The sequence below is a fragment of the Calidris pugnax genome, unplaced genomic scaffold (assembly GCF_001431845.1).
Source record: "Calidris pugnax isolate Ruff unplaced genomic scaffold, ASM143184v1 scaffold17, whole genome shotgun sequence".
In the NCBI taxonomy this organism is placed as follows: Eukaryota; Metazoa; Chordata; class Aves; order Charadriiformes; family Scolopacidae; genus Calidris; species Calidris pugnax.
This window is the reverse complement of record NW_015090794.1, coordinates 13,051,052-13,078,842: the sequence shown is the minus strand read 5'-3', so window position 1 is coordinate 13,078,842 and position 27,791 is coordinate 13,051,052. Positions and strand designations below refer to the sequence as shown.

The following is a 27,791-nucleotide window of genomic DNA, read 5'->3' as shown; positions in this document are numbered from 1 at the left end:
ATGCCTTATGGAAAAGCCATGAGCCCTCTTGTCACACCAGCACAGGGCATGGGGTCCGCAGCCGGGGCAGCGGAGCGCAGCGCATCCCAGACCTCCTAAGCCATGGCCCATGACCAAGAGAGGAAGGCAGTGCAAGGCATCTTCTCGGCTAGGAACCAATTTATTTCCCAGTATGTACAACTCGCACAGCTCAACCCAGCGTTTCTCCAGGATCAGCCCACAGAGGTCCCTGCCTGCAGCAGCAGCGTGGCTCGGGGTGGGCTCTGGTGGGGGTGAAGGTGGGAGAGGGGGCAGTGGCTGGAGGTGGGCTCTGGGGAGGTGTTGCGTAGTTTGGCTACTGGCCCACCTGCAAACCTGGCACCTTCTGGAGAGTCTGGGTCCCTGCCACGCACACGAGGGCATCACCTGGCACCTCTGCCCAAAAGGTGACCTGCCAGGGGAGGACCCTGCCTGCAGTTGGGACGTTGGGAAGACACATCCCAAGGTCACACAGCTTGTCACCGATGACAGCAGCAGGACACCCAAGAAATCCAGCCTGTACTCGAGAGGCAGAACTTCATGATAAGGCAGTCCTGGTGTAGCACCGAGACACGTGTGCTGGAGATGGCCCATCCTTGTGCAGTGCCGTTCCTCTTATGTTCACCCTCCTCCTGTTCTCCCAAGGGCTCTTTATTTTCCAAGGTCTTTCTAGATGGAACCATCTTATGCTTTGGGATGTCTCTCTCTTTGATGAAGAACAGCACCAACAAACACTTCAGGCCAGCTGGGCCAGCACCAACCTGTTATTGAGGGCTGGCAAAACACTTGCTGCCTTGGACCCTGCTCTGAAGTGCCCAGGTCCAGGGCACCGCTCTCCTCTGAGCAAGGAGACAGCAAACCTCACCTCCCTCTGAGATGCCAAGGGCAGCCTGCAGGGCCAGGCAAGAAAGGATGGCTGTGAATCCTGCCTGTGTTTTACCCCCTTCTCCTGGGATCCCTGCCACAACTAGAGGCAGAAGAGTTGGAGCAAAGCACTGGGACCCTTGGCTGGAGGAGAGCAGAGCTCCAGGGCGGTCAGGATGCACCCGGTCTGGGGCTGTAACCCCATGGAGATCACCAGAGGGGGTCGCTGCCACCGGCGGTGGCAGGTGAATCACCTACAAAACCAAGAAGGATGTGGGATCTGCCCCCTCCTCCCTTCTTTTTCCATTTCACCCGTTCCTTGAAGCTCCCCCAGGGCCTGGATGAACAGGGACATGGTCATGCATCCCCCAACTTTCAACACCAGTGAGTCTTGACCTTCCTGCGCTGCTGATCCAGAGGCCCCAGCTCCTCGTGGGCCGTGATGGGGAGCTCGGGACCTCTCCTTGCCCCATCTGAGACAGGTGGGCAGAGAATCCAGCAGCTCCCTGGGGGGCACACTGGCCAAAGGGACCCACCAGGCCACCTCCTGGCTGTGGCCAGGCACCCTCACACGTCCACAACGCAGTCGGGTGAGTTTGTCCGGATGGCGTCGAAGATCATCTTGGCTCCCGACTGGCCAATGTGGTTCCCCTGCAGGCTGGGAGCAAGGAGAAGAGTTCAGGCTTGGACGTGAGGCAAAGCAGGATCCTTGGTGGCTACAAGAGATGCTCCCCAGCTTTGCACCAGCATTATCTGCACCTTTCTCCCACTATCCAGGAGCTCTTGCTGGGACCCTGGCCACAGGAGACTCTGGGTTTGAGAGCCCAGAGGCAGCCAGGTGAGAAGGTGGAAAAACCCTATGGGGAGCTGGCGGGGGGGAGCTGGCGGGGCTGAGCCAGCCCTTCCTTGTGATATTTTGGAGATTATGTGGCATTTGGGGCGGTTCTTCACACCAGAGACATCCCCAGAGCGGGGCTGTGGGGTCTAGAGCTGTGCAGGGGTGGTGGCTGTCACACCAGGAGCAGCACAGGATGCCCTTACCCCCTGCCCCATTGCAGTGGTCTCTGTGGGGCAGCCGGGAATGGGCAGTGCCAGTGATGGGGATGGTCCCTTGATGGTTCCAGTGGTCTCCCCTGTCCCTGCCCTTACCATCCAGCTCAGCAGCCACTTACTTCACATAGGTGAGGCCGTGGTTGCCCTTCAGAGCGGCGGCGATGTAGATGGCTCCGTCCATGCCCAGGGAGTTTTCCTGCAGGCTGCGAGAGGTGAGAGGGTCAGAAAGCACCAGCCAGGGAGATGTGGCCACCAGGAGGCAAAGCGTGGTGTGGGCATTGCAAAAAGCCACCAGCTGAGGAGTTTGCCCCACTGAGAGCTGCTGGCCTGGCCGTCCCCTCACTGGAAGGTCTGGAAAAGCTCTTTTCTGGCTCCCAGCCTGGGGAGTGGGACACTTACTTGAGCCAGCGGAGGCTGCGGTTCACCTTCAGCGCGTTGGCCATCGCCTTGGCCCCTGCCGCACCAATGGAGTTTCCCCGCAAGCTGCAGAGGAAGGCAGGCAGTGAGGAAGGACAGCCTGGGATGGCCCCATGCTGTCCATGGGGAAGAGGAGGAGGTGGGAGAGGTGGCTTCAGGCCAGCGAGTCATGGGACAGGCAAGCCAAGTCTGGTAGGACACGATGCAAGGGTGGAAGCGGTGCTGAGCTAAGGATCAGGGTCTTGGACACCCCCAAAGAGTGGTGTCGCAACCAGAGGGATTTGGTGACCCCACCAAACACTTACTCCAGGATCTGCAGGCTCTTGTTGACCATCAAGGCTTCTGCCAGGGCTTTGGCACCATCTGCACCAAATGAAGCCGCCTGCAGGCTGCAAGAGAACAAGGACCCTTCAGCATGCATCATGAGGTAGCTGTGGTGTGCTAATTAGAGAAGCTAATTAGACAGGCTGCAATGCCAGGGCCCTGCCACAGCTTGGATACTCACTGGAGATCTGCCAGGGTTGTGTTGACCTTCAGTGCAGCGGAGAGGGCGGCCATTCCCTCGTCTCCAATGGCATTCTCCTGCAAGCTAAGACACGCACGTCCTGCCTCTGCCCATGGCCCACGGGAGCAGGGCCAGGGTCTATGAGGGGCATCAAGCACAGGACACAGTGTGCATGGCTTGGGGTGGTCCCTGGGCCACCAAACACTTACTGCATCCCCAGGCAGGGACATGTGATGGGGACACAGGATGGACTGGAGGCAGCAGGCAAAGCCACCTCCCCTGGAGCAGCATCCTTGGGCAAGGACACTGCCCACGATCTCTCCACCCATGTCCCCACTTACTCAAGGCTGACCAGGTTGCTGTTGGACTGTAGTGCTTGTGCCAGGGCCGTGGCAGTGTTTGCCTGGATGAAGTTCCACTGCAAGCTGCAAACAGGACAATAGAGGAGGTGAAGTCCAGGGCTGTGAGGATGCCCCAATCCCTGCAGACTCAGCACCCATCCACTCCCATCCAGCCTGGTGGAGGTTGGGAGGTGACCCATGGCTCCATCCGGGATGGCACAGCACACCTCCCATGGAAGGGTGACCCCATCTCACAGCCCGAGGCCTGGGAGCATTTTTCCCTGCCCCACATCCACACAAGGAGCTTCAAAACCACCCAGGTCCAAGGAGAGAGGAACTCACTGGAGGGAGGTGAGTGCCCGGTTCTCTTTCATGGCTAAAGCAATGGCCTTGCCGCCTTCGTCGTAGAGCAGGTTCGCTGCCAAGCTGGAGGGAGGGGACAGAGGACACGAGTCACGGACACGGAGTTTGGGACAACTCCAGCAAGGCTGCACGGCAGCGTGGGTGCCCTCCTGGGGCCCACGGGACTTACTCCAGCTTCCTGAGGGTGCTGTTGGTCCGCAGGGCGCGGGCGATGGCGGGGCCCCCCTCCTTGCTGATGGAGTTCTCCCGCAGGCTGGGGAAAGACACGGGGCTGGGAAGGAGTAGCCAAAGCAGGACTTTGGCTGCTCTCCCACAGCCCCCCTAGCCCCCCAGCTCTGGGGCTGAGACCATCTATTGCAGTGGGCAGCCTGTCTGACTTGCATCCCCATCTGCATCTGGGTCTCCATTCCCTGCATCCCCATCCCCATCTGGGTCTCCATTCCCTGCATCCCCATCCCCATCTGGGTCTCCATTCCCTGCATCCCCATCTGCATCTGGGTCTCCATTCCCTGCATCCCCATCCCCATCTGGGTCTCCATTCCCTGCATCCCCATCCGCATCTGGGTCTCCATTCCCTGCATCCCCATCCCCATCTGGGTCTCCATTCCCTGCATCCCCATCCGCATCTGGGTCTCCATTCCCTGCATCCCCATCCCCATCTGGGTCTCCATTCCCTGCATCCCCATCTGCATCTGGGTCTCCATTCCCTGCATCCCCATCCCCATCTGGGTCTCCATTCCCTGCATCCCCATCCCCATCTGGGTCTCCATTCCCTGCATCCCCATCTGCATCTGGGTCTCCATTCCCTGCATCCCCATCCCCATCTGGGTCTCCATTCCCTGCATCCCCATCCCCATCTGGGTCTCCATTCCCTGCATCCCCATCTCCATCTGGGTCTCCATTCCCTGCATCCCCATCCCCATCTGGGTCTCCATTCCCTGCATCCCCATCCCCATCTGGGTCTCCATTCCCTGCATCCCCATCTGCATCTGGGTCTCCATTCCCTGCATCCCCATCCCCATCTGGGTCTCCATTCCCTGCATCCCCATCCCCATCTGGGTCTCCATTCCCTGCATCCCCATCCCCATCTGGGTCTCCATCCCCTCCATCCCCATCTGGGTCTCCATCCCCTCCATCCCCATCTGGGTCTCCATCCCCTCCATCCCCATCTGGGTCTCCATCCCCTCCATCCCCATCTGGGTCTCCATCTGCATCCCCATTCCCTCCATCCCCATCTGGGTCTCCATCTGCATCCCCATTCCCTCCATCCCCATCAACATCCCCATCAGCACCTCCATTCCCTGCGTCCCCATCAGCATCTGGATCTCCATTCCCTGTGTCGTCATCATCAGCATCTGGATCTCCATTCCCTGTGTCCCCATCATCAGCATCTGGATCTCCATTCCCTACATCTCCATTCCCTGTGCATCCTACATCCCCGATGCCACCAGGGCTTTGTCCCATCCCTGCTGCCATTGTTCCGTTGCCAGACATGGCTGAACTGACAGTGTCCCAAGGGGAGAAAGCTAACGATGGAGGGAAGGTGCTCACAGCCAGAGGAGGGACAGAGGCTGCTCTCCGTGTCCCGGAGCACTTGTGGAAACAACCAGGCACAAGGAAAAGTCCTCACATCCTATGTCCCAGCAGCAGCTTTTGGCCAGGGTGGCAGGAGGGACTGTCACTTACTTGAGGCTGATGAGTCCCTTGTTGGAGCAGAGAGCTGCTGTCAGCGCGGTGACCCCAGTGCTGCTGATGGAGTTGCTCTGGAGACTGAGAAAAATGGGGCAAGGCATGAAAAACGGGGCCAGTCTTGGCATCACAGAAAGGCTGCGGTGTCGTGTTTGGGGTGAAAAGAGCCCATTTGCCCATTTTACTGAGAAATGTGCATCTCCCAGCCACGGGAGGCAGGAGGGAGCCAAGGCTAAAGGGCCGGATGAGGATCAGCATCTCCTGGAGCACCAGTCCCACTGAGCAGAGGTGACAGGGTTTGCTGGCACTTTGGGGCAGATGTGTCCCCAGCCAGCTGTCACTGCGGCTGCCGGCTCAGCTGGGTGTGCGGTTCCTGCACTCTTTGGGTCCTTTGATGGACCCAGGGAACAGCAGCTTGTCCCCAGGAGCCATCAGCCCTCTGCTTTGGAGGGGTGGCAGGAATGGTCCTCTCTGGCTGCCGTTCTCAAGGGGGATGAAGGTCACACCATCTCACCCTGACTCTGCCAGTCCCCAGCTCGTTACCTTCCTTGTTAGCCAATTCCCATCACTTTTGAGAGAGAAGACCTAAAACTACCCGTATCCTCCAAAAGCAGAAAAAAATCATTGTCTGGGTTGAGGATTAACTCCTTCAGCGCTCCCTTGGTGGAAGCAGGGCCAGCCCAGCTGCTGCATGGTGCTCCAAGCCCACACAGCCTCATGGCTCTCCAGGGAACGTGGGGTGGGAGAGATGTGGGGAGGATGTGGGGCAGTACGTGGGGCAGTACAAGGGGCTCTGGAGGCAGGGGAGGGAGCCTGGCGTGGGTGGGAGATGCTGGAGTGAGGAGGCTGGACTGGGCTCTGCTGGGCAAGCAGGAGACCGGGCATGGAAGGGGGACCACCAAAACAGTGGGTGGACAGTTGGCACAGAAGTGGGTAATGCTGGAGTGAGGAGGCTGGACTGGGCTCTACTGGGCAAGCAGGAGACCAGGCATGGAGGGGGGACCACCAAAACAGGGGGTGGACAGTTGACGCAGAAGTGGGTGGAAAGTCTGGAGCAGGCTCTGCTCCATTTACGTCTCCTTCTATCCCATGAGCTTCTTCCCCTCAGGTTGCCCCGAGAAGCTGTGGCTGCCCCATCCCTGGAGGGGTTCAAGGGCAGGTTGGAGGGGGCTTGGAGCAACCTGGTGTGGTGGGAGGTGTCTCTGCCCAGGGCAGGGGGTGGGATTGGATGAGCTTTAAGGTCCCTTCCAACGCAAACCATCCTATGACTTACTCGAGGCTTTGCAGACTGTGATTCACCTTCAGAGCTTCAGCCAAGGCAACCGAGCCGTTGTCTCCTACTGAGTTGCTGGAGAGTCTAAGACATGAGAGGAAGAACGCCGAGCCGTTGTCTCCTACTGAGTTGCTGGAAAGTCTAAGACACGAGAGGAAGAACAATCATTACCTGCAGCCGTGCTGCAACCACCTTGGATCTGCTGGCAAAGGATTCATCTCCCCAGGCTCCTTCAGCTCCAGCAGTAAGTATGAACTTGTTGTGGTCTCGTTTCCAATCTCCCTACACCTTTTGTTCTTGTACGTTGGTTTTGAGCTGAAACTCAGCTTTTAATGTATTCACAGGGCTTGGAGACCAGCCGCTTGCCTCTGCTGGAGGGCAGGCTTGGCCTCTGGGTTCTATACATGGCTCCCTGCATCCCTGAAGAGCCCCCTCCACCCACGCCAACCCCCTCGGGCAAAGCTAGTGGAGTCCACCCTGCCCCCATCGCATGGCCCAGCTCCTGCCCATCACTTCTGCCCACAGGTCCTAGGAGATGTGATGCTGGTGTCACCATCCCTCCACCTCACGCCGCTCTTACATCAGCTCCTTCAGGCTGCAGTTCTGCTTCAGCGCCTCCGCTATCTTCCTGGCACCCTGGGCTCCGATGGCGTTCTTCTGCAGGCTGCAAAGGTGAGGAGAGGACCCATGAGTATGGGGTGCCACTTCCCCATCAGTGGCACCTTGGTCTGCTGGGTGGCTGGGAGAGGAGAGAGAGCAGGTCGTGGTCACTCACTGTAGGGTTGTCAGCCTGCGGTTGGTCAACAGGGCCTCAGCCAGGAAGGTGGCACCATCCTCCTTGATGGTGTTGTGCTGCAGGCTGCGAGGAGAGAGGAGCAAAGCTATGCCCAGTGTTCATCTGCTCAGGCATTTGCTTGCCCTCATCCCTGGTGTGAGAGGTTGGACCTTGCGTGGGGGATGGACCTTGACATGGACCTCCACCTCCACCAGCTGAGAGGCAGAAGGTCCCAACGTCTCTGGCCCATGGTCACCAGGTCTCTGCTGGCTGCACTCATACTTGTTGCCCAGCACAACCCAACCAGGTTGTGCCCAGGGTCTCCCCACATGCTGATCCTCAAGGTGGGGAAAACCTCGATGGGACAGGAGAGGGCTGGAGGGGAGTTTGTCCTGGGGATCTGCTCCCGGAAACTTACTTCAGAAGAGTTGAGAAGTTGAGAAGAGCAGAAGTTAAGACTTACTTGAGGGAGAGCAGGACTTGGTTTTTTTTCAGCGCATCAGCTAGTGCTTTTGCTCCGGTGGGGCCGATGGAGTTGCTCCTCAGGCTGGGGTGAGATGGGCAGAAAAACCAAATTTAGCAAAGCTGGAGTGGCCTCTGCCCAGTTTAAGCCAAATCCCTCCATGTGGCACAATCTCCGGCACTGCTGAGGTGGGACAACAGGCCGGCAGCTCACAAGAGTTACATTCACCTCTTGAGCAGTGGTGGCTTTGGGGGCTGGAGACCCTCCCCAGCTTGGTCAGGCTGGGTGGGATCCGGCCCCGCTGCGGCCATGGGAATGGTGTGAGTGGCAGGAACTGGCAAAGGGGAAACACTTACTCCAGCACCATCAGGCTCCTGTTCACCATCAGTGACCTGGCCAGTGCTTTGGCTCCCTTGTTGCTGATCTGATTTTCTGCCAAGCTGCCCGGAAAAAAAAGAAAATCAGGTATTTTTCAGGGGAAGAAAGAGGCTTTTGCAGCCCCTGGCATGTTCCAGGAGGCAGCTGGGATGGGTGAGCAGAGGAAAGCCATGGGGAACATTTCGTTTGTGGCACAACCATGCAAAGTGGTGGGTGCTCCGAGGTCTGCTCTCCTGGGCTGGACCTCAGGCAGGGGTGGAAGGGGAGTTTTTCGACTTAAAATTCATTGGTGTCATGAAAAGGGAATTCCGATCACAGCGTGGGGGACTCTGTTCAGCCATGAAGAAGGGGAGGGAGGTGAGGAAAGTGGGCACCTCCCGGTGGGGGGCTCAGGAGCCCATCCCCTCCATACATTAGGTGCTCCGTGTGGAGCCTCGGGTGTCCAGCAAACAGCCGTGACCTTGGGAAGCAGTTTGTGGGGCATAACCCATGGATTTCTACGTTGTTTTTTAGGACCAGCGAGGAGGAAGTAGTCCCAGGAAGGCTGGGTGAGACAGCCTGCCCAGCCACCATGAGGACACAGAGGGTAAGGGCACCTTGCCTGGGTGCAGGAGATCATGTGGGGTTGTCCTTGTCACTAGGCACCCTGAGGAGCCAGTGGGAGAGACATTCCTGGGCCAGGACCCTCACCCTGGTTTTGAGATGCCCCCAACTCTGCTCTGCGTCCCCGGGAGCAGCCCATCTGCCCTGGGCCAGCTCCTACCTGAGCTTCTGGATCTGGCAGTCCTTCACACTCAGCACGCTGCCAAGCAGCTCCATCACGTTGTCCTTAAACTGGTTATTGTCCAGCCTGGGGAAGACACAAAGAGAGAGCAAAAGCAAGCATGTGGAGAACAAAGTGGAGAAAGGACTACCCTCCCGTGACATCTGCCTATCACAGGTGGAAAAACTCAAGAGAGAAGCAGAGCTGCATCAGAGGCATCCCTAGGAGATTTCTCTGCTGAGGGACAATGTTGGTGGCCCATGTCTCCCATCGACACCCGGGATTTTGAGTCACAGCCCAGCATCCCTACTTACTTCTCCTGGTGCAATCCAACCAGGACTCACCTGAGGTTGTGGCAGAAGAGGAGCTGGGAGAGCAGGCTCTTACAGACGTTGTAGGTGAGGCAGTTGGAGAGGTTTGTCTCCTCCGTGCAGACGTCAGAGACCTGCAGGAGATAAGCCAGGGCAGAGCAGTTCACGGGGGTGAGCTTCCCGGCCAAGCTCTCATTCTTCATGGCTTCTTCCACAGTCTTGGCGATCTCCGTGTGCTGAATTTCATACAGGCAGTGCATGGTGTTCACTGTCCGCGAGGAGATGTCATAGTTGGTGTTCAGGCAGCCCTGGAGGAAGCTGATGGCTTGGCTCCTGAAGCTGTTGTGCTCGTCCTTCACCAGCAGCCACCCAGAGAGCAGCTTGTTCACCTGTGGGGAGAGGAGCCCGGAGAGAAAACGCACAAAGATGTCCAGCTGCCTGTCCTCTGCCTGCAGCGACTTCTGAACAGCGCTCTTGAAGTGGTTGAGGAAGCCCAACTTGGGCCAGGACATCCCGCTCTCCGTGAAAAGGTCAAATAGTGCCCGTTTCGCTGCCGTGTAATAATAAATAGCTGCTAGAAACTCCTGGATGGTTAAGTGGGAGAAGTAGTAGGCCGTGAAGGACTGCATCTCCTCCTTGAGCAGGAGCCGGCTGCACAAGCTGCTCTGCAGCAAGGAGAGGTCGATGCCGTACGCCTTCATGTCCGGCTCGTAAAACACGTATTTCTTTTTGAGCAGCCCGTAGAAGGCCAGTCTGCCCAGGCTGCCCACGATCTTCTTGCTGTTGTTCACAGCCTGCTCGATCCTGAGGGTTTCTCTCGGCTTTTCTGGCCAGTCGCTGCTCAGAGCCATCTTAAAATAGTAGGAGTAGATTTCTGATAGCGTCCTGGGGACCACGGGTGTTTCTTGGGATTGATCGGTGCTGGTTTTTAGGTAATAACCGATGGAGGAGCCAGAAATCCAGCAAAAGCCAGGAACAGTGCACATGACGTGTAAGGACCTGTTAGCCCTGATGTGACGCAAGACCTGGCCGGATAAGTCTCTGTTGTCAAGGAACATCTGGTCCAAGAAGTCCTTCATCTCTGCAGCTCCAAACCCTCGTATTTCCGTCATCCGGTCGACAAGGCCGCCGGGGATTTGGCTGGCTGCCGTTGGCCGCGACGTGACCCAGACAGAAGCCTCCTGCAGCAGGTTGCCACGTATAATGTTGGTGATCAGGTTGTCCACCTGGATCTCCTTTTTGGGATCGGTGCATACTACCGTGTTGGAAAAATCCAAAGGAGTCTTGAACTCATCCAAGCCGTCGAGGATGAGGAGGGTCCTGGCGGCTCCCGCCCAGATGCAGTTGGGCTCGGTGATGTGAGGAAAGGCCAGGCAGATGAGCCTTTCTGCAGAGAGCTTCTCGTAGGTGTTGAGCTCCCGGAAGGTGAGGGGCAGCACAAAGATGATGTCCCTGTTGATCTCCCCCTTTGCCCAGGTGTAGACAAACAGCTTCACCAGTGTGCTTTTGCCAATCCCGGCCACTCCGATGGTGACAGAGATCCGGGGTGGGATGCTGACCTTGGAGAGAGGCAGGAAGAGCTTCTCTAGAGGGATGCTCTTGGATGCATTTCGTAGGCCTTTGGTGGCTTCAATCTGCAGGATGTCATGCTCCTTCTGCTGGATATCAGTCAGGCCTTCCACCAGGAGCAGGTTGGTGAGTCGCTGGAGGGGACCTGTCTCCAAGCCGTTCCCATAGTAGTTTTGGAGGCTCTCCAGGTGCTTCTGCACCATGGGTTCTGCACAGAGAGAAATGAAACGGTGAGGGGTGAGGAGGAGGATGGTAACCACAAATGCAAATGAGGGATGCTGCTTCACTTTTCTGCTGTTCCCACACAGAGGGGAAGCTGCACAGAGCCCTCACGTCCAGGCAAGAAGGTACATGCCAGAGCCTGGAGGGCACTAATAGGCTTAAATGGCCCTGACCAGCCTCACCCCATCGGTCCAGGAGCCCATTTAAGTTCAACCCTGGGCCTTCAACCCCTGCCTAAGCTATGTTGTAGGAGCACTTATCTACAGCACCATTGTGCCTGTGCCTGCAGGACCTTGTTCTTCTGGACCTTGATCTTGGGCCTCATCACTCTGCGCTTGCCTGGTGACCGCTGAACTATGCCTTAACCTGATGGCCATAGCTGGACCTGGCCCTGACCTCTGGATTGACTTCCCAGCTTGACCTCAGCCCTGCCTCATTATGGACTTGTCTGATGAGTTGGACTCCTGGCTGGTGACCATCTCTGGACCTGTCCTGCTCACCTGACTCAGGTACCATGGCCCCTGGGAGAGAGTATTTAAACCCTCCAGCAAAGGCTGGACAGGCAGGGGATGATGCTGTGAGAGAGTCAGAGGAGACACCAGCCAAAGCTGGAACCTTCTGACCAGAAGGGAAATGTCTCCTGGCAAGAGGGTTGCAAGGAGAGCCTGGATTTAGGGCAGCCACCAATAGATGGGGTCAGGGATGCCCAGCTGTCCTCCTCCTGCTGTCCCCCTGTTCCCAGCGCAGCTGCTGGGAGTGACTGGTGTGATCTGGATGTTGAGGACACTAAAGGCTCCTCGGGGTGCCCAGAGAAGTGTGCTGAGGGCAGTGAGGGATCTGCAGGAAGGTCCCTCAGATGTGGTAGAGAGTCCTTGTCACCCCCTGGCTGTGTCCTTCCCCAGCAGAGACCCCGAGGCAGCACTGTCTCTTCCATGGACACTCCCATTGGAGCTGCCAACGTTGCCCAGATCTGTGCACATCTTGGGGTGTTCCAGCAAGCACCCACAGCCGGGACATGTGTGCAAACACCCCTTGTTGGGTCCAAAGTGGACTGCCTACCATAGACAGTGATGTGAAGGTAGAGCTGGGAATTGGTGGTCTCGATGAAGCTCTGCAGGGACTGGGAGGCGTAGCTGCCCTTGCCAGCCAGGATGTCCACCACTGCCCTCACCTGCTCGGGCAGGGAGCTGGCCTCCTGCGCCCGGCTGGCCTCCTCCACCGTGAGGAGGTCCAGCTTCCGCAGGTAGCAGATGATCTCCTCCAGGAACTGCGGTGAGATGGACCTCACCAGCTGCTTGCGGTAGCGATTGATCCAAGCCTCTGTGGAAGAGGAGAGCGGGAGAGTTGAGTCTTGAACAAGGGTCTGGGCATGTTGCTCAGGGATGATGGGGAAAGGTGGCAGTGGAGCAGCCCATCTGACTCTGAGGGTAGCAAGAGGGTAAACTAGAGCCCTCCAGAGCGACCTGCCAAAGTCCTCTTTGAGATGATGCCATCCCAAAGCTGTGGCAGGCTGTTTTGTTAGGAGATGTTTGGTGAAGGCAGCAGCTATCAAAATTGGAGTCAAAGAAACGGAAGAACACAATCATGAAATGAAATTTCCTCCTGGAAACCAAGCCCATGCAGATGTAAAAGTCTGAGCAAGATCATTTGTCTCTGGAGACAGCCATTCCCCCTGTGCCAGCAGAGTGGTCCCCAGATCCTTGGACTAGAAACCACTGTCAACTCTCGTGCCTTGATCTCCCACCTTGTCCCATATTTGAATCCAAAACTCCACCGAGATGATGTGTCTCCAGCTGCCCAGCCACCACTCACCTTCCATCAGAGGCCTCCCGTGACATGGGTGATCCCTGGGTGAGGAACGCTGTGTTGGCAGCAGCACGGCCGTCCCATGGACCACCCCGCGTCCCCCAGGCTGGCTCACAGCATCAGTTGAGGCTCCTCAGCCTTTATCCATGTTCCTGGTGAAAGAAGAGGAAAAGCATGAGAAGCAGCACGGGAAAGAGTCCACCTTGAGCTAACGTGGTGCTGACTGTGGTGGAACCAAGGGTCGTTTTGTCAGTTTTTGGCTAAGAATCCAGAATCCACGGTGCTGTGGACCTGGCAGGGAAAGAGCCAGGACCATCATCTGTGCCCAGGCCTCACGGAACCCAAACTTGGTGCCTTCACCACCACCACTTATGTCGGAGCCTTTCTGCAATTAATTGCATTAATTGCCCTGACGATGCACCCGTGTCATCCGTGGGCCACCCAGTGATTGCTGTCACCAGAGGGACAGCAGGGCCATGAACCACTCATGTGTTTTCCTCCTCTGTGTTGTGAAGGAAGCTGTGGGGCAGCAGATAGAGCGATGAAGAGCCCGTTTCGGTTTCAAACCCACCTCACCACCGTCCAGAGCCTCCGTCAGGGCTTGCTGAGTGTGGCCAACACCACATCCTGTTGCAGAGAGCTCTGTAGATGCTCCACTTTTGCAGCACTCTTGAATCGTCGCCTGGAGAAGGAGCATCTACCTGCTCCCTCCCCCTCGGCTGCTGCCAAACCACACTGAGGGTTTGGTGTTTTATTTTTCAGAAGCGTATCTGCTCACTGAGTCCAATTGTTTTATGAGCAGAGGTGGAGAGGGAAATGCCTCCAGGCCTGAGGGTGCTCCCAGCTTCACCTATGTTAGCAGATGGCACTGTGCTATGGCCTCTCCACCAGCCCCAAAGTCATCTCCAGGAGCTGGCCATGTCCAGGTGGGAACTTCTCAGCCCCAGGGGCTGTCTCATCATGGCAGCGATGCAAATGCAGTGTCCCAGTGCCCGCGGCCTGGCACAGCATCCCTTCCTCACCTCCACCTGGCCTACAGGATGCTCTAGATCCACGCGATCACCCCCATCCATATGAGTCAGAGGCACTTCAAGGAGGTCCCTGCCCACAGACAGCATTGCCTTTGCCCAAACCCACTCCACAGTGGCACGTGGGCACTGTGGGGGCTTTGGTGCAGCCTCGCCAACAGGACCAGGTAGCACTTTCTTTTGTCAAACCCAAGATCTTCCAGGAAAAAAGAACAAATGTAGCTTCACCAGGGAAACTTGGTAGAGTCTCTGGTCCATGGTTAGGTCCACAGCACAAGGTTAAGGTACTTGGGATGTCCCATTTGTAGACTCTTCCCTTTATCTCCTTACCAGGACATCCGTGCTGAGGTCTGTTTCTCCTACCAGAGCACACAAGGGCTCAGCCACCAGCAGTATCCCAGCCGTGCGGATGGTGGCCAGGCTGCAGGAGGGAGGACCAGGCACAGCATCTCCCAGAGCCCTCACAGACCCTACTGGCTGGATCTCACAGGAAGACTCCTTGGCAACACCTCCTACAGAGCGGGGTAAGTGTCCAAGGGGCACTGGGTGACAAAGCCCATCCTCACCTGCCCAGATGGTTTCACATGTGGCTTGGACAAGCCCTCATAGGGGTGGTGGGTGCTGTTGTAGCTGGGTCTGAACCCACATCTTTTCCATCCAGGAGGGAAACCCGAGTTCCTCCACTCTTCCTCGGCTGCACAGCTCTGACCCCCTGGTTTCAGCGGTGGCAGAGGTCCATGGTCCCCCTGGCAGTGACGGTGGCCCCACAGCAAAGCCCTTTTCTCCTTAGAGGGAACAGCAGGGCTGCAGCAGCACCTCCCCTTGCTCTTCACCCCCCAGGCACTGGCCTGGTCAATTAAGATGCCACCAATTAGAGGAGCTCAGTGAGCAATTCACAGCAAAATTTTCACCCTTTGATGTCTTCTTGTCTCTAACTGGCCTGGAAAGTTCAATTAAGTCTTTGCAGGCAGCAGCCCCCGGGTCTCTCATCTTCGGTGTGGAACCAAGGAGGCAGCCAGAATGAAAGGGGGATTTGCTGCTGCTCCCTGCAGCCTTTCCTCTGCAGCACGATGGGCCAGAAAAACCCCTTTGATGGGGGAAGCCTGCTCCAACACCACGGATTATTTGGTGGTGTCCTCTGGTGCTACTTCAAAATGTGATCCCGCTGCTGGAAACCGTGCAGCTCGTGCAGAGGCATCAGCCCCAGGAATATCAGGCAGCAGAATTCATAAAGCAGTGGAATAAATAATGCAGTGGCTGATGGGTTTTTTTATTGCTTCCAGTGGAAAAGTTTCAGGTGATGCTGGAGGCTGCATCCCAGGAGGGTGAAGAGCTGTTTGAAGGGTGGAGGCCAGCCAAGGCCAATCTCTGAAACCCCTACAAAGATCCGAGATGTTTCCAGGATATGACCCAGCCCATCCCGAGGCTGCTGAGATGAGTTGTCTTCTGGAAGTGCTGGAGTCACCCTCCCTGGGGCTGGAAGGTGGTGTCCATGGCCATCCTGTGAGCACGGAGCTTGGCCCTGGGTTTGCAGCTATCGCTTGGCCAGGATCAAGCAGGGACATGTGTCCAGAGAAGCCACCATCCAGCGATGGTTGTGTCTGCCCTGCTTTGTTGCCTCCATCCCCTGGGGCGCCAGGAGAAGAAGCTGGAGAGTGGGAGGCCACCCAGCCAAAATGATGAACGGTGTCTACAAGCCCCGGCGAGGGAAATAGAGGATTTTGGTGGCAAAAACTTGGCGTTAATGCTTTTTTCACCTATTGTAGTCCAGAGCCCAGCCCAGGGGAAAATCCTCCCACCTGAGGGTGTCCAGTCAATGCTGATGTGTTCTTCCAGCAGTGTCAATCCTACTTCCCACCATCCCCATGTCCCACCACCCCAACGTTCCACCAGGCCTGTGGGCAGACAGTCCATGTCCCAAACCAATCCGTGCCTGGGAGCCACAACCACGGTGCTGGAAGGTCCCTGACCATGAGCACAGACAAGCCCTCTACCAAGCAGCTGCTGTGTTTTTCCTCACCACGTGTGCTGCTCCAAGATTCAAACTGCCTGGCATCGACACCGGGAACCACAGACCTACGCATAGCTGCTTCTGCTCAACCCTGCCTCTAATTATGTACGCGCACTTTTGCTCCTGGAAGTCCAATGTGGACCAAAAGCAGCTTGCCAGGGGATCCGAGATGAAGGGGCAGTCCTGAGATGGCCACAACATCTCAGATGGCTGGAGATAACAGATATTTGCTTCCTCTCTGCTCTGTCTGGCCTCTCAGGTCTTCCTCCTACCAGGAGGTGGCTTTGGTGTTCATATGACAGCCATCCCCCCCGAAAAACCAGATCCATGACCCTGTGCTTTGGGAGTCTGCTGAGGACTTGGGACTGTCCTGCGCCAGGAGCTGTCGCAGCAGCCACCAGCAGCACCGAGGTGACATCGGGCTTAGCAGTGGGACATCCATGGCTGTTCCCCCATAGGGGATTCACCAGCAGCATCAGGGGACGCTGGTTGTCACCTTGAACAGGGCTGTCCAGGCAGAAGAACCTTGGGGACCCAACCTGCTGTGGTGGGCTGAAGGGTGCCTAAGTCTAGATGGGCACCAAAGTGCCAAGCAAGATCTCCTGGACAACTGCAGAGCCACAAGAGGAAAACGTCAGAAAACGGGCTGATCTGCAGCATTTAGGTATGTTTACAGCTTTTTATACAAACTAATAATGGCATCGTTACGCAGGTGCCTGAAGGGGCAGAGAAATGCCCGCTCCAGGGCAGCTCCGTGCCCCCACACATGCAGAAACCCGGCCCTTGCCTTCTCCCCTGTCCCATCACCACAAGGTTTGGCATGGCCCCGGTTCCTCCAAGCTCTGCAAAGCCTGGGGTGATGCCTCTCGGCGCCGTTGACACCCCGGCGGCAGCGCGGCATCCGTCTCCCCACCCCAGACATGAGAGAAACCAGCCCCGCCAGACCTTCCCACCACTTCCTGACACCCCGGGCTTCCTCCGGCGAATCTCAGGCTCCTTTACCAACACCCCCCCTCCTCTCTCTTATTTCTTATTTTCTTCTTATTTCTTTCTCCTGCCCTTTTTGGTTTTGTATCCACCCTGAACGGAGCCTGGCTGAGCCAACATCTCCAACCGTTCCCCGTCAACCCAGGAGTTGAGCAGGTCCTGAAGGATACAGGATACAGGCTGCCACCTTTTGGCAGAATGGAAAAGAATTCACCTCGTTAATTTACGTTAATTAAGCAAACGTTTTGCATTATACCCAATTATGAAACTTGCAGATTTGCAGGTAATTCATTTAGATAGTTTTTAGCCAGTTTAGATATGACTTTCAGAAGCAGTCCTATTTATTTTGGTCTGGGTTTAATGCTAGCAAATTTATTGTGAATAAAGAGTGACCCCCTGTGTTAATTTGTTGTGGTTTTTTTCCCCAAATCCTCAACAGAATAACCCAGCCCAGACACAGCAGGATTTAAATAGCGAGTTGTGGAGGCGAGGAGCCGTGGAGGACACCCGGGCTGAATGGCAGCAGCAGATCTCACCAAGGAAAGGCAAAGATCAATCTACAGGTAATGCCAAATGGGTGAAAACGAAGCTAATTTCAGAGAGAAGTGAGCCTTCAGCTTTGGGTGACCTTTCCATGCCACGGTCAAACCCTGGCCACTGGTGACGTCTCAGTGGGTGACAGCACCCAGCCAGTGCTCCAGCTGGTCCCCTCCCCGTACCTATAGGATACCTAGTGCCCTTAATGACCTTAGAGTGCTTAAACAACAGCAGGATTAAGCCTAATGCGGTGACGAATTCCAGCCTGGCCCAGGCTCCGTGCCTGTGCTCTGGGTGCAGAGCCACTGGGCACGGCCGCGTGTCCTCTGCTGAGCTCCATCACATCGACCCGCTCCCTGCGCCTCCGGGCCCTGCACATCCCCTGCAGGGAAAAGGGCTGAAGAAGGCCCCAACTGCAGCTTTGGAGACCTCGGTGTCACTGGTCCCTCCGGCTGAGCTCTGGGAAGGCGCCATGAGCCCTGTTCCCCAAGGGGGACGTGGGGGTGCAGCTCTGGGCTTCAAGGTCTGACAGCCCCAGGATGCTGCCTCGCTCTGTAGGTGCAGCTCTGCACCGTGCCACGGGCAGGTACATCACTAACCTCCTCCTTTTCCACTTGTGGTACATACTGAGGGTTTTTTGGGATGGTTTTGGGGATGGTTTTACGTGCCACGGGCAGGTACATCACTAACCTCCCCCTTTTCCATTTGCGTACTTCCTGGGGGTTTTTTTGGATGGTTTTGGGGATGGTTTTGGAGTGGAATGAATTCAGTAAATGACAGAATCACAGAATCTTCTAGGTTGGAAGGGACCTTCAAGATCATCTTGTCCAACCGTCAACCTAACTGACAAAAATAGACACCCGCACAACAAACAAGGAGCATCATCACTAAACCAGACCTCCCAGCACTACATCAACCCGGCTTTTGAACACCTCCAGGGATGGGGCCTCAACCACCTCCCTGGGCAGCCCAATCCAAGGTCTGAGAACCCTTTCAGTGAAAAAATTTTTCCTAATATCCAGCCTGAACCTCCCCTGGCGCAACTTGAGGCCATAAAGATGACATTAAGATGGAGGCAAAAGCTGGCGCTGCACGAGGTGGAGAGGCGTTGTGTGGGCAGGGCACCCTGCCCACGGCTGCCTGCACCTCTGGGCAGCTGGCAGCAGGCACGGGGACAGGATGTGTGACAAGTGCCAGGTCCCCCCTCCACGAGGTCCCCCCCGCGTCTCCATCACTCAGGAGGACTCGGCGCCGTGCGCCACCAAGCAGCAGCCATGGCCGTGCCACACCAGCCTGCTCTTCCGGCTGCTGCTGGTGGTCTGTCACCTCTTGCCCGTCCCAGGGACCTTCTGCCCAGCTCGTGGCCTCACCACGTGTGGGCCCAGCGACTCCATTTCACGTGGCGGTGGCAGCAAGGGATCTGCAGCAGCTTGATCCCACAGGGGAGGGCCGAGTGACACCTCCCCTTCTCCCCCTACCTCTCCAAAGCCCCCCCAGAAGCTTACCTGGGCTTTGTGCCACCTTCCCCAGGGCCAGGTGGGAGCAGGAGAACAGGGAGGGCATCCTCATCGTGGTGGGAGGATGCAGCCCCTCCAGGCCCCCGCTCTTTATCCCCAGAGCTTTTCTTCCTCCTCCTCGCCTGGTTGCTCAAGGTAGAAAAAGTCCCTCTGGCTGGTGGCCTCAGGCCCTGGTAGACCCACGGAGGACCCGGTGGTGGGGGTGATGCTCGGGGCAGCACCTGGGGGAGGTGGGTCCGGCTTCCCCAGCCACCCGTTGTCACCGTTTCCAGCCCGGTGGCTTTTTCTCTCTTTCAGTTTGCTCCTCGCCTCTTCCTGCGCCCCGGGTCTCGCTCGACCTTCCTTCCTGTCAGCGCGGAGCTGCCGCCTATGCAAATTGATGCGAATTATCTGCTGAAAAACACCAGCGTGTGGGGACGGCCCGGAGCCTGCGTGACCCCCCGCCGGTGGGTCTGTGCTGGTGGGATGCTCGGTGCGTGGCCGTTTCCCCAACCTCGGCTGCTTTCTCCTGGCTGAGCCACAAAACCAGGCTGCCCAATGCCCAAATTACAAGGAATTCCCTCAAAATAAGGCCATGAGCTCAACCTGGTCTGGGAGAGCCGAGGGTTTTTTCCTACATGCCCACCTCACTGGCCAGGAACGCTGGGAAGATCCGGGGAAGAGGCTGGTGCTGCAGCAGCTTTGCCCTTTGCTGGACCGTGCGTGGAAGTGTTTCCACGAGCAAATTCTGAAAGAGCGGAATAAAGGGGCAGGAATAAACTTTCCTTGCTCCGAGGCCATTTTCCTGGCAGTGCTGAGGGTTCCCTGGAATGGTGGGTGAGAAGAGGTGGATGGCGTGGCACCCAGCAGCGCTGCGGCCGCATCCGAGGAGGAACCAGAGCCACCACACCAGCAGGACCAGCAGGAGCTGCCCTCCCCAGCTCCACTCAGGCAAGTGGGATTGATTGTTTTTTCCCATTTTTGTCCTAGAAAAAAAAAAAAACAAAAACACCTTAATTTGTAAATCCTAAAGCAGGTTTTGCTGACGTTTAGGCAAATCCTGTTAGTTTGGAGATGCTGAGCAGAGAGGTCCCCTGGAGGCAGGTGGGGCAGGGTGGCACAGCAGGACTGAGACCCAGGGCAAGTAAATCTGCTTTTCATGAGTCCCAGGGCAGAGCCACCGTGCCCAGGGGAGGGGGGAAGCACATCCCACCAAAAAATGGGATAATCGCACACCGCGGTGGTATTTGTCACCTGTTTTATTCTCAGAGGCTTGTTTTTCTGGCCAAAAGCTCCTCCTGATGGTGTGGTTTGGGAGAGATCAGAGTAAGCAGAAGTCAGTGATGGAAATAGCCCATCCTGTTGGAAGATCTGCCCTGGTGGGGTCTGTTTGTACCTAAAATGTTGCTCTAATTAAGCTACATCTAAATCTGTAATTGCACATCTTCATCAGGTCTAGCTGAGGGGGGGTTGATGACTGATGGTGGAGATGATGTTGGAGGTGATGGAGCTCTCACGGTGGAGAGCTGGTGTGGGACAGGCTGGGCTCACAGCCGGGTCATCTGCATGGGGTGAAGAGTGTTTGGGGAGGAGAGGTGGAGGCAAGTAGAAGTTTGGGCTTCCAGCCATAGCTGTGGGCTGTGTGTCTCCCGGGGATTGCTCTCTGCTGGTCCTAGGGCTGCACTCAGTAAGGGGTTAAAACCTTTCATAAAATCATGGAATGGTTTGGGTTGAAGGGACCTTAAATCCCACCCAGTACCACCCCCTGCCCTGGGCAGGGACACCTCACACCACACCACGTTGCTCCAAGCCCCCTCCAACCTGCCCTTCAACCCCTCCAGGGATGGGGCAGCCACAGCTTCTTGGGGCAACCTGGTCCTCTCTCAAGGGCTTGGTCTGTTGGTGATTTCCCACCTGGTCAGGAGGCTGGTTTCAAGAGGAGGTGGCATCTGGGAAGTCCCATATGTATCGGACCTTCCCAATAAGCTGTAACTAAAGATCCCTCACATCCAAAAATGACTGTGCAGAAGCCCCAGTTGGGGCTGTACCTTGGGCTTTCACAATTATTCATTTATGTTAATTAATGCATCTGAGTTATTTCTTTGCAACTGTATATAACACACCCCTCATGGATTTTCTGGGCTGTTTATTTGATTCAAACCCAAATTTCCCGACATATTTACGAAGTTCAACCTTATGATGATTTTGACCCTGATCACAGCCCTTGCTCGGCATCTCTAACCCCCCCTGAGGTGGAACAGAAGTCACGGGGGTGGTTAGAAAAGCCCCAGAGACGCCTCTGCTTGTTTTGCTGGCCCGGGTTGCCTGGCAAAGGGGTGATCAGGGACTGTCCCCTGAGCTCAGCAGGATGCAGAAGTCATTCTCCTGAGGATAACGAACCGCCCCATCTCCAGGGGGAGCAGGGGGGATGCTCCTGGGGAACAGCCAGGTTCCCAGCCCAAGGAACCCCAGCCGAGTTCCCACCCTGAGTCCAGAGAAGGGCAGGTGAGGGGTCTGGAGCACAAGTCTTGTGAGGAGCAGCTGAGGGAGCTGGGGATGTTCAGCCTGGAGAAAAGGAGGCTGAGGGGAGACCTTCTCGCTCTCTCCAACTCCCTGAAAGGAGGGTGTAGCCGGGGGGGATCGGTCTCTTCTCCCAAGGAACAGGCGATGGAACAAAAGGAAACAGCCTCAAGTTGCACCAGGGGAGGTTTAGGATGGATATTTGGAAAAATGTCTTCACCACGAGGGTTGTGAAGCCTTGGAAGATGCTGCCCAGGGCAGTGGTGGAGTCACCATCCCTGGAGGGATTTAACAGCTGGGCAGAGGTGGTGCTGAGGGACATGGCTCAGTGGTGGGTTTGGCAGTGCTGGGTTGATGGTTGGACTCGATGATGCTAAAGGTCCCTTCCAACCTTGACAGTTCTATGAAACATGGGGAGCAGGGTACCAGAGGACCCGTGACCCTCCTGCTACTGCAGCGCGGGGGTCTGTGAGCCTCAGGAGGCCGCCGGGGTGGGGGGGCACAGCCCCTAGCGACCTCGGGAGGGGCTGGTTGGGCGGTGGCCGTCGGGTGACCGAGGACGAAGAGGGTGGCCCGGTCCATGGATGCTCCGAGGTGGCCGGCCGAGGTCCCCTGCATCCTGCCGGGTGGGCGTGGCCAGGCGGGGGTGGGCGTGGCCAGGTGGGCGGGATGGACAGGTGAGGCCCGCCCAGCCGGACACCTCCGAGCGGAGCCGGGGAGGAGGCGAGCAGAACCGAACCGAGCCGAACGCTGTAGGGTCGAGCCGAGGTCCAGCCGAAGCGAGCCGGGTCTAGCCGAACCGAGCCGAGTCCAACCGAACCGAGCCAAAGTGAGGTGAGGATACCCCCGCCGCCCTGAGGGGCCGCGGCTCCGCGCCGCCCTTGCCCCCCGTCCAGCCCGGCGGTGGGTCCCCGCAGCCTCCCCGGTCCTTCCCCCGCCCTCGCTGCCCCCCTCCCGTGTCCCGGGAAGGTCCCCCCCGAGCGGTGGCCTCGCCGGGCCCGCACGGTGGTCCGACCTCCCCGATTCTCGCCCCGGCAGAGCCCCGGGACCGGCGGCGTTGCCTCATGGCTGGGAAGAAACTGATCGTGGTGTTCGGGGCGACCGGTGAGTGCCCGGGGAAGGGGTTTTGGGGGAGGGGGAGTGGGTCCCCGGGTGGGAGGAGAGGGGAAGAGGGGCTTCGGACCCCCCCAGCACAAGGCAGGGGGAACTTTCAGGCCACCCGGGCTCTGGGGCCCAGCGGAGGGTCAGGGGGCCATAGACTGGTTTGGGTTGGAAGGGACCTTAAAGCCCACCCAGTGCCACCCCCTGTCCTGGGCAGGGACACCTCCCACCAGACCAGGTTGCTCCAAGCCCCCTCCAACTTGCCCTTGAACCCCTCCAGGGATGGGGCAGCCACAGCTTCTTGGGGCAACCTGGGCCAGGCTCTCACCACCCTCACACCAAACAAGTTCTTCCCCACAGCTCAGCTCCATCTCCCCTCTTGCAGGGTCAAACCCTTCCCCCTTCTCCTAGGGCTCCCCTCCCTCCTCCAGAGTCCCTCCCCAGCTTTTCTGGAGCCCCTTGAGGGGCTGGAAGGAGAAAGAGAAGCTGAAACTGCCATGGACTCAGCTGTTTAAAAGTTGTCATTCTAAACCAACTGTGCCCCAGGGAGAGCGGGGATCAGACGGCTCCATCCCACAGCCCCAGCTGGTCCCAGCTCCCTTTATCAGCAGAGCCCTGTGGGGAGATGGGGCTCTGACCAGGTCTGCACCTACAGGGGCTCAGGGGGGCCGCGTGGCCCGGGCTCTGCTGGAAGATGGGACCTTTAAGGTCCGTGCGGTGACACGGAACCCCGTGAAGAAGGAGGCAGAGGAGCTGAAGCAGAAAGGAGCTGAGGTGGTGAAGGCGGATCTGGACGATGAGCCATCCCTGGAGCTGGCCTTGAAGGGTGCTTACGGAGCCTTTGTTGTCACCAACTTCTGGGAGCACGGCAGCAAAGAGAAAGAAATCGCACAGGTACCTGTGATTGCTTTAACTGGGACCATGTGTGGAATGACCTGGGAGAGGGGTCATGGATGGGAACAGCTCTTAATGCAGCCCTGATGGTTCAAGTGGCCAGTCTGGAAAAGTCTGGAGGCCTCACAAACAAACCAGGTCCCAGTTCTTGCAAAGCCAGAGCTTGTTCCCTGTTCCATCATGGTCAGGTGGCTCCAGGATCTGCTTCCTTCAGGAAGCTGCAAAGTGCCACAAGAGTTGGTGTGTCAGAGAGCGCTGCCGGGGAGTCAGAGTAGCAGGAGTGGAAAGATTTGGCTCTGCAGAGCCTTCCCGGGGCCGAGCTGGGACTGTAGATCTCTGCACTTCCAACTTTGGGGCCAAAATACACTGTGGTATCAGAAATCCCGAGGGCGGTGTTCACCCCCAGGACAGGTTTCCCGTGGTGGGACGATTGCCACACCTGCACAGCAGCCAACAAAAGATAAGATTTGTCAGGGCAGGTATGTTGGCCCTGGCAAATCTTTAGGGCTGGTGCTTGCGTGCTTGCACCAAAGGTGGAGGGTGTGTGGTTCTTTCTGATGTAGGATGATGTCAGCAGAAGACTCTGCTCCACCTGGGGAACTCATGGGCCTCGTGGGGTCTGCTCAGCCCTGGTTCCAGCTGAGGAGTTTGGGGTGCCAGATGCTGAGGACCTTTCTCAGCTGGCGTGTGTTGGACACCACCTGCCCAGAGCAATGAAGGGGAAGGAGTTGGGGGGGATGATGAGACCTCCCATGTGTCCCATTCCATGTCTCCATGGCCACCTTCACCTGTCACCCAGGGAAAGCGTCTTGCTGACCTGTCGAAGCGCCTGGGCCTGCGCCACGTGGTGTACAGTGGGCTGGAGAATGTGAAGAAGCTGACAGGGGGCCAGCTGGAGGTGCAGCACTTCGACGGGAAAGGCGAGGTGGAGGAGTACTTCCAGAACATCGGTGCTAACGCCACATCCGTCCGATTGCCGTTCTACTTTGAGAACTTCCTCTCCACCTTCAAGCCACAGAAGGCCCCGCAGGGAGATAGCTATGTCCTGGGTAAGATGGGACCTCTGGCTCTCCGGGTCACTGTCCTGTAGTTCTCATCTCTGTGCTCCCCCTGGGCACAGGCTCACTGAGGGGTGGAGGAACCACTGGGGCTGCAGGCTGATGGGGAAAACAGGCCTGTGCCAACTTGGCCACAGCGAGTTGCAGCTACGTTTTATGGTCCTTCAGACCTCTCTGGTGGCCTGCAAGAAACCGGTGAGGTCCCAGTCCTGTCTCCAGTGCTGAGGGCTGCTCTGTGTGTCCCAGAGTGTTTCTGGAGCCCCCTCCTCCCTGCAGCTGGGATGTCGGAGTTAGGGCTGTCCATGTGTGAGAGTCACGGTGCTGCTTGTGGTCTCTTAGCTCAGCCCTACAGGTGCTCTCCTGGCTTGCCATGAGATGGGATGCTCTTGGTTCTTCCTCACCTCATGTTAAGAGCCTGGGTGCCAAAAATCTCCAGCTCCACCTCCTCGGAGCTAGGCTGTTCTCTGACCGAAATCAATCTCTCCCATACAGCACTGCCCATGGGGGACACCCCCATGGATGGGATGGCGGTGGAGGACATGGGGCCTGTTGTGGTTTCCCTGCTGAAGTCCCCGGAAGAGTACGTTGGCCGAATGATCGGGCTTAGCACGGGGAAGCTCACCGAGGCAGAGTACGCCGCCGTCCTCTCCCAGCAGACGGGCAAGACCGTGAAAGCCAGCAAGGTAGGAGGTGTCCCTTGGTGTTTGTGATGTTCTTGAGGTGGTGAGACCATCCTTGCACATTCCCAACAGCTAGATCCTCCACAGGTCCCTGCCCAGGCCTGGCAGCAGCACTCCCAGCCTCTCCTGTTGGGCTGGAATCATGGGGGGTCCTGTATGGGGGCTGAGAAGGGACAGCAGTGACAAAATGAGCGTCCCAGTCAGGAGCTGTTGGGGTGGAGGGACCTTGTAACTTGGTGTAAGGGTTTGGTACGACCCAGCTGGTGTCCAGGATGAGTCCCGCTGCCCCTGTGTGGAGCTGGAGCACACAGTGACCCCAAAGCCACCTTGTTGGTATTGTCATTGGGACAATGCTTCTGGAGAGCATGGGTGTGCCCAGGCAGGTCCGTGCCTGGCTCTGAGGGATAACTGGAACCGGAGGTCTCCAGAAGAGCCCCAACCCAGGCAGTGGCACCTACAGAACAGGTCTCTGGTGCCTGCCCCTCCTTCAGCAGGTTTGCTGTGTCACCCTGACAGCGCTCCTGGCGCCTCTCCCTCGCCCCAAGACTTCTTTTTGTTTGGCTGTGGCTGCTCCCTTGGGGCAGGAGGTACAATGGGCAAGGGGTGCGGTACCTCCCTGTGAGAGCAAAGCTTGTGCCAGCAGAAACAAAGCATCTCGGATGCTCCCTGCAGGTCCTGCTCTGCTCTCCTCTCCCAGGGACAAATATGCAGCTCTTTTCTTCCCAGGGCCCCAGCACAGAAGCGGTGGGTGTCACCCTTCTCTTGGGGCAGGGAGGGCGGGTGCTGGGCTACCAGCCTGGGTTGCTCAGGATCTCCAGAGATCTCCTGGATCCTGGTTTCTGGAACCTCTGAGCCATGCTTTGTGCCCCCGTGCAGAGAAAGGGCTCCCTCGTGGCTGCTCCAGGCCCCTGCTGGGTGACAGAGCCGGGTGCTGGAGTGTTCCCAGCCAGGTGGGGAACAACTGCAGGGTGCTCGGTGGCACTGCCCTGCTGGTGGCTGCCACTTTTGGGGGGGCAACAGGCTGGGGACAGACCCAGAACAAGCTGCTGAGCCTCTGCAGCGTGATTTCACCACTGCCTTGACCCCTTCTCACACTGCACTTGGAGGAAGGGTGGGCTTTGGGGAGGGCTGGGGTCAGGACTGACCATGAGACAGTGCTCTGCTTCATCCCACCTCCCACCACTGGGCTCTGGAGAAGATTTTCCTTTATACAACCCCAAGTGAGCAGCAGAGCCCTCCTCACCAGTGCAAACAGCCCCACAGCTCTTCAGCTTCTCCGCAAGGCAGAAGGAAAAGGCCTCCACAGCCTCTGAAAATGGTATTTTTCCCCCCTCTGCCCCATTCTTTTTGCAGCTCTCCCCTGAGGAGTACGAGAAAGGCGGCTCCCCCGGGGCCAAGGAGATGGCTGCCATGTTCCGCTTCTACGCCATGAAGCCCGACCGCAACGTGGACCTCACCATGAAACTCAACCCCAAGGCCCGCACCTTCTCTCAGTGGGTGGCGGATAACAAAGCCGCCTTCTGATCCCCCTCTCCTCTTCCTCCCTCCCTCCTCTTCCTCCCCAGTTTCTGCAGCGGGCTCTGGCCAGGGAGGCTGAGCCATGCTGCAGGAGGTGGGAAGAGCTTTGGTCCATGCGTGGGCTCCAGGGCTCTCCTGCAACTGGGTTGAGAACCTCAAACAGGAGGGAAGGCTGCAGGAGGCGTGTGGGAGAAGCACACCCTTTACCCACTATCTTCAGGGAGGTGTTTCTTTAGCGATTCTGGGTGTTTTCAGGGTTGTAGGGTGGTGGCGGGTTGTTTTCCCAGGATCTCCCTCTTCCCCAGGCAGCTCTGAGCAGGCAGCACCACTCCGTGGGCTGAAGGTGTAGGGCCTCAGGGCCCTTAAGTGTAGAGAAAGCACTTCACTGTTCTTGTGAGTCGAGTAAAACCTTTCCAAGACCGTCCAACTGTAGGATTTAAGACTTAAAAAGCTCCTTCCCCCCCCCCCTCCAGCTCACACCACCTGGCACTCTGCAACTGCACTGTTCTTGTGAGTCGAGTAAAACCTTTCTGAGACTATCCAACCGCAGAGATTAAGACTTAAAAAGCTCCTTCCCCCCCCGCCCCCCTCCAGCTCACACCACCTGGCACTCTGCAACTGTGCTTAAAATCAGTGGCAGCCACCAGAGAAGTCCTCATGACATCTCCTTGTCTTCTCTGAGACCTTAATTCCTGTGACTGGGGTGGGGAAGGGGGGTGACAGGAGGCTGGAAGAGCAGACGAGGCAGCAAGGCACAGCACGTGTTAAATATCTTTATGAAGTCCATCTTATTTACATGGATACAGAATCACTTTACAGACAGCTTCATCAGGAGGCAACGCGTGCTTTATTTCGGCAAATTAAGAAGGGCAAGACTACGCCACGTCCCTGTTGAACTGGTGGGTTAGTAGGTGGGCTGATGGCACCTGCACGGTGTGACTATCAACAGCGGGCTACGGTAACCACCACGATACTCACTGCAAAGAGCACAACCCCCCCGGGCAGGAGTGATCCACCTGTATCCTCACACACGTAGAGACAACAACGCTTTCACCAATCATTTACACTATGGGTGTCGTGCTAATGTAATAAAAGGCTTTGTCCCAAACTGGCAAAGGGCTCGGTGATAAAATTTGTACCCATTGAGAAGC

At 57.3% G+C, this 27,791-nt stretch overlaps 2 protein-coding genes across 3 annotated transcripts; one reads left to right on the top strand and one right to left on the bottom strand.

Annotated features, from left to right (window-relative positions):
- Nucleotides 1-185: 185 nt before the first annotated feature.
- NLRC3 (NLR family, CARD domain containing 3) lies at nucleotides 186-22,007 on the bottom strand. Its single transcript, XM_014936222.1, has 25 exons — nucleotides 21,816-22,007; nucleotides 19,508-19,617; nucleotides 19,074-19,257; nucleotides 18,661-18,692; nucleotides 18,291-18,333; nucleotides 16,964-16,995; nucleotides 14,169-14,259; nucleotides 13,387-13,414; nucleotides 12,064-12,324; nucleotides 9,247-10,990; nucleotides 8,903-8,989; nucleotides 8,118-8,201; nucleotides 7,762-7,845; nucleotides 7,299-7,382; nucleotides 7,104-7,187; nucleotides 6,524-6,607; nucleotides 5,248-5,331; nucleotides 3,731-3,814; nucleotides 3,541-3,624; nucleotides 3,199-3,282; nucleotides 2,858-2,941; nucleotides 2,658-2,741; nucleotides 2,335-2,418; nucleotides 2,055-2,138; nucleotides 186-1,540 (listed from the first exon to the last, which is right to left on the bottom strand). The coding sequence occupies exons 1-25, from the start codon at nucleotides 22,005-22,007 to the stop codon at nucleotides 1,450-1,452; spliced, it is 3,987 nt and encodes a 1,328-aa protein (XP_014791708.1). The 3' UTR covers nucleotides 186-1,449.
- On the top strand, nucleotides 21,796-26,938 carry NMRAL1 (NmrA-like family domain containing 1). Of its 2 annotated transcripts, XM_014936276.1 has the most exons (6): nucleotides 21,796-22,223; nucleotides 22,428-22,493; nucleotides 23,146-23,384; nucleotides 24,184-24,433; nucleotides 24,935-25,125; nucleotides 26,476-26,938. In XM_014936276.1, the coding sequence occupies exons 2-6, from the start codon at nucleotides 22,454-22,456 to the stop codon at nucleotides 26,644-26,646; spliced, it is 891 nt and encodes a 296-aa protein (XP_014791762.1). In that variant the 5' UTR covers nucleotides 21,796-22,223; nucleotides 22,428-22,453; the 3' UTR covers nucleotides 26,647-26,938. The 2 variants fall into 2 exon arrangements, with proteins under 2 accessions (XP_014791762.1, XP_014791763.1); XM_014936277.1 differs by lacking the exon at nucleotides 21,796-22,223 and having other exon boundaries at nucleotides 22,331-22,493.
- Nucleotides 26,939-27,791: the final 853 nt, after the last annotated feature.